Source organism: Nansenia antarctica, assembly GCF_963989245.1.
Source record: "Nansenia antarctica genome assembly, chromosome: 5".
Classification (NCBI taxonomy): Eukaryota; Metazoa; Chordata; class Actinopteri; order Argentiniformes; family Microstomatidae; genus Nansenia; species Nansenia antarctica.
In genome coordinates, this window is record NC_137690.1 from 65,914,865 (window position 1) to 65,923,584 (window position 8,720).

General features: G+C 45.6%; 1 protein-coding gene across 1 annotated transcript; it reads left to right on the forward strand.

The window, feature by feature from the left end:
• Positions 1-223: 223 nt before the first annotated feature.
• On the forward strand, positions 224-2,973 carry LOC308158255 (TIMELESS-interacting protein-like; the record flags this gene model as incomplete). The annotated part of the gene is made up of 7 exons (XM_080531849.1): positions 224-302; positions 947-1,040; positions 1,292-1,367; positions 1,607-1,729; positions 1,831-1,894; positions 2,091-2,321; positions 2,717-2,973. 7 exons carry the CDS (start codon positions 224-226, stop codon positions 2,971-2,973), a joined length of 924 nt encoding a protein of 307 aa, XP_080387975.1.
• Positions 2,974-8,720: the final 5,747 nt, after the last annotated feature.

Here is an 8,720-nt window from a genome sequence, read left to right on the forward strand (position 1 = left end):
TGCGGAGCCCCGGTGTTGTTCACTACTGTGTCCGAGACAGCCTGACTGACTGTGGCCGTCCAGTGAGGTAGTCCATGATCCAGGATGTAGTGGAGGGATCAACCCCCATATCTGAAAGCTTCTCTCGGAGTAGAAGAGGCTGGATGGTGTTAAAGGCACTTGAAAAGTTAAAGAACATTATCCTCACCTGACTTCCCGGCTCATCCAGGTAGGAGTAAGCACGATGGAGGAGGTAGAGGACAGCGTCATCCACACCAACTTTTTCCTGGTACCCGAACTGCAGGGGATCACGTGCATGTTCAGTCTGTGGTCTCAGATGTCTCAGAAACAGCCGCTCCAGTGTCTTCATACTATGTGAAGTGAGGGCAACCGGTCTGTAGTCGTTGAGCTCGGCCGGGCGCCCAGTTTTGGGTACTGGCACGAGACATGATGTTTTCCACAGAACCGGCACCGTCCCTGACTGTAAACTCAGGTTGAAGAGCTTCTGGAGGGGCTCAGCCAGTTGGTCTGCACAGATGATGTTACAGGCCACTAGGGAGAGTGCTGCTGCTGCTGCTGCTGCTGCTGCAGCCTATGATCAGTCCACTCTGCTAGTAGGTGTGTCAAACAACATTAACATACATGGGTGTGGTGGAACAAGCACTTATTGACAACTACACCAAAAGGGTACCTTCTTTTAAAGAAAAGGATTTATTGCTTTAGTGAAAAGTACATTTACAAGTGGTTACAAATATTCAGACAACATTCATATAACATTGACTACACAACTAGCATAGGTAAAGGCTATTTACTATACTAAACCATTTCTAGTAACACAATATTATATGAATGAATGAATGAATGAATGAATGGTCTTTATTGTCATTGATATAGTACAGGTACCAAACAACGAAATTTGGGAGGGGGGGGGGGCTCCCCTGGTTGGTATGTTTTTGGTGATGTTCAGAAGACGACGAGGGAGAGATTTCCAAGTTAGCAGATGTACCTGCTTCTAAAAGGAGAGGAGTGAAGAGGCCCCAGCCCAAGCTGGACTCTCAGAGGTACACAATGTTTGCATGTGTAGAGGGAGACATTGCTCTTGGTCCAGCTGATCCATACAGGGTAACTTGTAACATGGCTTTAACTCGTAGACGATGTCTGCGTTTTGAAACTGTGTAGCATAGAAGGTGTAGCATACTGTTCCCCTTAGCTTACTTTGTTTAACTCTGAACTTTCTTTTGAAGAAATCAAACGGTATGCTATATGTTGCTGCAGAAATGTTTGATGATGGTCAGTGTTATTTTTCCTGCAGGCTGTGCTCTGAAAGAGGACTTCCGGCTCTACGCACCCTGTTTGACAATGTTCACTTCAAAGGCAAAGGACATGAGGTAATCTTAACTGTCGTCAGGTCCTGTAGGGATAGGCTGTTATTTATCATAAAGGAATCAAATTAATGATCCATGACGGCCAAATGTTTTGTTTTATTTATTTTGTTGTAAGCTAAAAAATGTGTGTGTGTGTGTGTGTGTGTGTGTGTGTGTGTGTGTGTGTGTGTGTGTGTGTGTGTGTGTGTGTGTGTGTGTGTGTGTGTGTGTGTTTGTGCGCATGTCCGTCCATCCGTGTCCAGACTGAGAATCTGAAAGTGTTGATGCAGACTATGGAGAATTGGGCTCACAGACTGTACCCCAAACTGCAGTTTGATGACTTCATAGGCAAACTAGAGACATTAGGCAGCAAAAAAGAAGTGCAGGTGAGAAAAACAAAGGAAAACCTCTCCCATATGATCCTCAATGGCTTTAGTGTGTTTAAAAAACATGTGTGAAACCTTAATTCTTGCTTTATTTTCATCAGACTTGTCTCAAGCGAATACGATTGGACATGCCGTTGACACATGACGATTTCATAGGCAAAGACGGTAAGATACAAATGTCACTATCCAGGCAGGGCATCTTTACAGTAATACACCAAACACTAGGTGGAAAACAATGGAAGTGTCTTTTTGAAGTAACCACGGGTATGATAATGTTATTACTACAGAAGAGCCTTGACTTGTCATGTTCCTAAACAAACGTAGTGATTCACAGGCTGAGTGACTTTCTCAATTCATCCAGGTGAGGAGGGGGAGGAAGCAGTACGGAGAGAAGACCCTATCCATGACGACCCAGACCCGTTCGGAGATGGAGGTTTCGCTGACGAACCCCCAAGACTGATCCACTCCACCCCAGCCCCCGCCCCCGCTCCCACGGCCCTCCCCGCCCTGACCGAGGAGCAGCAGAGACGTATGGAGCTGAACAAACAGTTGGCCCTGGAGAGAAGACTGGCGCGTATGCAACAGCACACAGGTCAGTCACCCAACCACACCCAGAAGGACATTTTGACAGGGTAGAAAATGTATTTGTAGTTCGAAACAGTAAAAAAAAAAAAAAAACACCAGTGGGTTATTTTCATGAAAGCTGTTGTACCTTTAAAATCATCTTGGGTTCATGTGGGCAGCGGGCTACAGGGGCGCCAAATATGGCTGACTCTGTGCCTAGAGCAATAATACCAAATTCCAACAATTGACTTACTAGTGTGCCCTTGAGTAAGGCACTTAGCCCTCAGTTACTCCAGGGGGAATGTCCCTGTAATTCGTAATTGTAAATCGCTTTGGATTAAAAGTGTCTGCTAAATGACAATAAATTGCATGGCAATAAATCAGTTAAAAAATAAAATAAACAAGATCTCCCTCCCTCCTCAGAGGCCTCCCTGACCGCGACTCTGAGTCAGTCAGCTGAGGAACCCTCCACCAGCTCCTCATCACACTTCTCCAGTCAGAGGAACCATCAAGAAGACAATGTTGATGATGATGATGATGATGATTTGGACCGCAGCCCAAAGAACAGACCCCTAGACAAAGGCTCTCTGCTGGAGCCAGACTCCCCAGTGTGTGAGAGGAGAGACACCAGCAACAACCCTATTCCTGAACTGAGCAACAGCCAGGAACACAGCGACTGACACACACACACACACACACACACACACACACACGCGCACACACACACACACACACACACACACACACACACACACACACACACACACACACACACCATCAAGGTACCTTGAGAGGACTACCAAGCTACGGATGTCAAGGTACACACACCATCAAGGTACCTTGAGAGGACTACCAAGCTACGGATGTTTTTGCCTGTTCAAGTTCTTACAAGTCACCAACGTGGTCATATTATTGACAGTTTTTTCCTGTTCTACAAAAATGCCATGATGAAAGCCAAACACCATGTTGGATTGAAGAGTTGATATACTGTTTGTTTTGACAATTCACTTGAAGGGGCCTTAATGATGTTTCCTCAAACCATGTTTGTCCTTATGTGTAAGGATGCTGTTGCGCAAAGAGCTAACTTTGATTATGCTTTTTTTGTTCTTTTTTTTTTTCATCAAACATTTCTTGTTGTCAATAAAAGTATTTTAAAAATCCTTTTAAAAACATCTGGGTCTATTGCTCTGTCACCTAGCATTTTGGAGTTTAGCTTGCAACGTCGCGAGCGTGTTAGCGGCTAAATTACAGTAACTTCCTCTTATACGTTTTGGTAACGGCCCTGGTAACAATCTATGCCACTTGCAAAGAAGATAAGGGTTAGTTCAACCTTATGTTGCGGTGTTTGCTCAATTTGATGTTTGAAACTGGTCAGAGTAGATCCAGTTCACATTGGGAAGGATCAATGCTTTGGTAGGTAGCCTAGAGGTTAGAGAGGCTGGCTAGAAGTTGGCTGACTAGTTTGATCCCTGCCTCAGGAGGGAGCTTGCATGTGGCCTTGAGCAAGGCACTTAACCCCTAATTGCTCTAGGGGTGCCAAATATGGGTGACTCTGTGCCTAGAGCAAAAATACCAAATTCCAACAATTGACTGACAAGTTGATTGCAGGGCAAATAAATCAGTAAAAAAAAATGCAAAGCTCTTCATAGCACATTTCAATGTAGTACACCTCCAACATACCTGTCTAAACTCAGAGAGCAAATGACACTATGGAAAGATAAAAGGTAAAACACACAAGTCCATCTGATTTAAGGAATGAATGAGAGAAGCGGTGGGAATGCTTTTTATTTTATTTGATATGCCGAGAAGTTTTGGGAATTTTTTTAGTTATTTTTTTTTAAATAATCGGTATCCTCAGAGCCCCAGGTACTCCTTTGGGGATAATAGCCTGTGAAAGAAAGAAAAAAGTCATTTACACTGTTACTTCAGTCAAGCTGCATGTTACTGTAAAGAACACATTTTAAGTTCAGGAAATAATCAATATATATATATATGTTTTCTGCATTACACAGAAAGCAGTAAACCAAAGGTGAAAATGTCTAAAACGGGTCTTAAAATAGCTGGGAGGGTCTTACCTAAACAGGCAACTCTCCTGATATGGGACACAGCATTTCCCAGAAGACCATGGCCCTTCTCCTTGGTAGCTGTAGAGACATTAAAAAACACATTACTCTCTGTCTGTTAAAAGCAGTCATAACCATAATGTAACTCAACGCAGAAGAGAGAAAACAAATGGCTCAAATAAGTACTGACTCTCCAGTGTCTTGGGGATGGGCGCCATGGTTGCTGCGGGGTCCATCATTGTTGCGGGGTCCATTGGGTCCAGCAGCGCTCCAGGTCCCTGTCCTGGACCCGTGGAGGCCATTACACTGGGGTTCAGAAGTTCGGGGGACCTCCTCACTGGACATATTGTTACTAGGAAAAAACATGATAAAATGTTCGTCAACATCACCACGGTCATTACAGTCAGCACTCGAGTTGAGGGGGGATGAGGGGGGATGGCATCCCCTCTGAAATAAAAACAGTAAAAATCACCCCCCTTCTAAAACTGCCATCCCCCCTTTCCACCCCTTATGTCATTCTATCAATGAACGTGGTATTACTGCTATTTCAACATTTAGTTTTGCGCATATTGAGTAAAATACTGTGGGCGAGGGGGCACGCGCACACATGCAATGACATTTTTACCAAGTCACTGACGCTGTGGGGATGCTAAAATTGTCCCCATATGATAAAATCCACCATCCCCCCCCTGATTTTCTTTTACAACTTGAGTACTGATTACAGTCATTACAGACTGAAAAAAAAACATGATCAAATTATCGTCATCATCACCACAGTCATTATAATCATTACAGACTGACTGGGTGTAAGGAGTTAAGCCACAGCAGTAATTACCGTACCTGCACTCCTAGAGTGTATGTGTCCTGGAGTGGTAGATGGAGGATCCCACAGACAGCAAGAATTCATGACGGGAACCATCTTAAGGGCAGCTGTCGTTGGTGGAGCCATCATTGGTGGAGGTGATGGAAAGGGCATGCTCTGTGAAAAATAATTATATAAATAAAATCTGCTCAATGAAACTAACCTGAATGAGTTGGATAAAAAGCAATGCTTGTACAGTTAGAATATGACTGCTGTAAGATGATAGTTAAATGTGGACCTTAAGGTGTAGCTGGATCTAAATCCTGCCCCTTGTCCTCTGATGAAGCGCATGTTTTACCCCTGTGTGTAGTAATCTGGGGTCTCACCTCAAGGCAGGTTTTTGGTCGAACTCCCAGCTGTTGTGGAGGCTCAACACCCAGAGCGCCAATCTCCAGCAGATCCCACTTATATAGGGGGTTGGTGTCAGGGAGCTGTTGGGGATTAAATGCCTTCAAGAAGGCAAACTGTGTCGGGGTCACAGTGTTTTTGGCCACTGCCTTATCCAGAACCATCATGGGCATTGTCCAGGCGATCTCCACCTGAACCATCATGGGCGATGTCCTCCTCACCATGGAGAGGGCCTTTGGAAGGAGCTCCACCTTCCAGAGGCACGTTTTAGTGTCAAGCTGTTGTGGAGGCTCAACCTCCTGACTAAGAAGCTCCACCTCATCCCTCTGTGGAGGGGTAGATTGGGGCTCCCAACCTTCCCTCTGTGGAGGTGGTACAACCTCAGGGGCTGTCATGATGTCCTGGGGCTCTGCCTTGGCCTCATCAACAGACTGGAGGGTCTGGTGGAGGGTTATTTCCTCCACACCTGTAGCCACACCCACAGCACCCATCTCCAGATCCCACTTTGATGGGGGGTCAGCGTCAGGGAGGATGTCCCCCTGGTCCCTCTGTTGGGGATTAAATGTTGTATAGAAGGCAAACTGTGTCGTGGTGTCTGCCTTGGCCTGAGAGTTGACACCTGTCATGGGAGGTGTGTTAACCACTGACAGGGCCTTTGGGAGGAGCTCCACCTCTTTCCTCTGGGGAGGGGTAACAACCTCCGGTGCTGTGTCTTCATCCCTGTGGGTAAAGAGGAGGACACTGGGAATCTCCACCTCTGGTAGGAGCTCCACCTCATCCCTCATCATCGTCCGATGGAGGGTCCTTTTCTCAACTAGGACACTGGGAATCTCCTCCTCATCCCTCTGTGGAGGGGTACATGCCTCTTTGGCCTCATCAACAGACTGGAGGGTCTGGTGGAGGGTCATTTCCTCAATGAGGACGCTGGGCATCTTCACCTCAACCGTCATAGGAGGTGTCCTCACCATGGAGAGGGCCTCTGGAAGGAGCTCCACCTCATCCCTCTGTGGAGGGGTACATGCCTCTTTGGCCCTGGGGCCCTCTTCTCTCTGAGGAGGGGGTACAACCTCAGGGGCTGTCATGATGTCCTGGGGCTCTGCCTTGGCCTCATCAACAGACTGGAGGGTCTGGTGGAGGGTTATTTCCTCCACACCTGTAGCCACACCCATAGCCCATGTAGCCCATGTAGCACAAGATCTCCAGATCCCACTTTGATGGGGGGTCGGCGTCAGGGAGGATGTCCCCCTGGTCCCTCTGTTGGGGATTACATTTTGTATAGAAGGCAAACTGTGTCGTGCTGTCTGAGAGTTGACACCTGTCATGGGAGGTGTGTTTACCACTGACAGGGCCTTTGGGAGGAGCTCCACCTCTTTCCTCTGGGGAGGGGTAACAACCTCCGGTGCTGTGTCTTCATCCCTGTGGGTAAAGAGGAGGACACTGGGAATCTCCACCTCTGGTAGGAGCTCCACCTCATCCCTCATCATCGTCCGATGGAGGGTCATTTTCTTAACAAGGACACTGGGAATCTCCACCTCATCCCACTGTGGAGGGGTACATGCCTCTTTGGCCTCATCAACAGACTGGAGGGTCTGGTGGAGGGTCATTTCCTCAATGAGGACGCTGGGCATCTTCACCTCAACCGTCATGGGAGGTGTCCTCACCATGGAGAGGGCCTCTGGAAGGAGCTCCACCTCATCCCTCTGTGGAGGGGTACATGCCTCTTTGGCCCTGGGGCCCTCTTCTCTCTGAGGAGGGGGTACAACCTCAGGGGCTGTCATGATGTCCTGGGGCTCTGCCTTGGCCTCATCAACAGACTGGAGGGTCTGGTGGAGGGTCATTTCCTCCACGAGGACACTGGGGATCTTCACCTCACCTGTCAAGGGAGGCGTCCTCACCATGGAGAGGGGCTCTGAGGAGAGCTCCACCTCATCCCTCTCTAGAGAGATTATCTGTGGGTGGTTCTCATTTGAGACAGACTTTGGTCAAAGTCAAAAATAAGAACAATTAGTCCAAAACAATGAAACATACAGTTGATATCATAGTAAGTGACACACTCATATTATGATAAAAACCTGCACACAATATTTGCATGCTGTATTGATTGAGAATGTTTATTTTGGTCCCTTTACAATTCATAATACAGATATTAAAAATGTACACAGTCACAATGCGTAACACCAGGACCAAAAAGGTGTAGGCTGAAGCCATGGCTTATTGCGCCTACCCTTTTTACATGTATGGGTTTTTCCCCATGAGTACATAATCAAAACATTGAAACTTTTATAAACAAAAATTCACTTACGCATCTTAACAGAAAACTCAAAAGTACCAAACAAAAAACTATATTAATGCACCTAACCTTTTTACATTAGTGGTTTTCCCCTTATGAGTGCATAATCAAGACATAGAAACATTTATAAACACATTTTTACTTAAGCATGTTTTCAAAAATACCAAACAAAACTATATTTATACCTCTGTTTTATACTTGTTAATCATCTTATTTTTTTGTAATTTCTTTAATCCTTTTAGTGTACTACACATTTTCATTTCCTTTTCAAAAGTATTCCATAAGTTAACTCCTTTAACTGTTATACATCTTTGTTTTGCATTTGTTCTAATCTTTGTTTTCATAAACATACATATTCCTCTGAGTTCGTAATTACTCTGTCTAACTTGAAACAGTCTCTGGATACAGTCTGGAAGCATCTTATTTTTTACTTTATACATTACTTGTGCCATTTTGAAGTCCAAAATGTATCAATACATACAAATGTCACCATTATCAATATCACCACCACGATAATTACACTCAGAGTTATTGACATTGTTATTGACATGTCTGGCTATTAGGACATTACATTAAATTACATATCCTGTATGAGACTCATCTGACTACCTTTTGAAGGGTGAGCAGCAGACTGTCCATCGACTCTAAGGTGAGCAGCAGACTGTCTATCGACTCTAACCCTGATGTTCCACGTTCTGAGGCTTGTCCTCCAGACTCTTGGGGCGTGACTGAAGGACCAGTAGGCTGGCCAGACGGTACCTCATTCCCAGGGGCCACTGGGTAATAATAATGGTAATGATTGTTGATCACACCATAGTTATGGTTGATGTTCTGCAGTGCACCCCCACCAGTCTGGCTCCATTG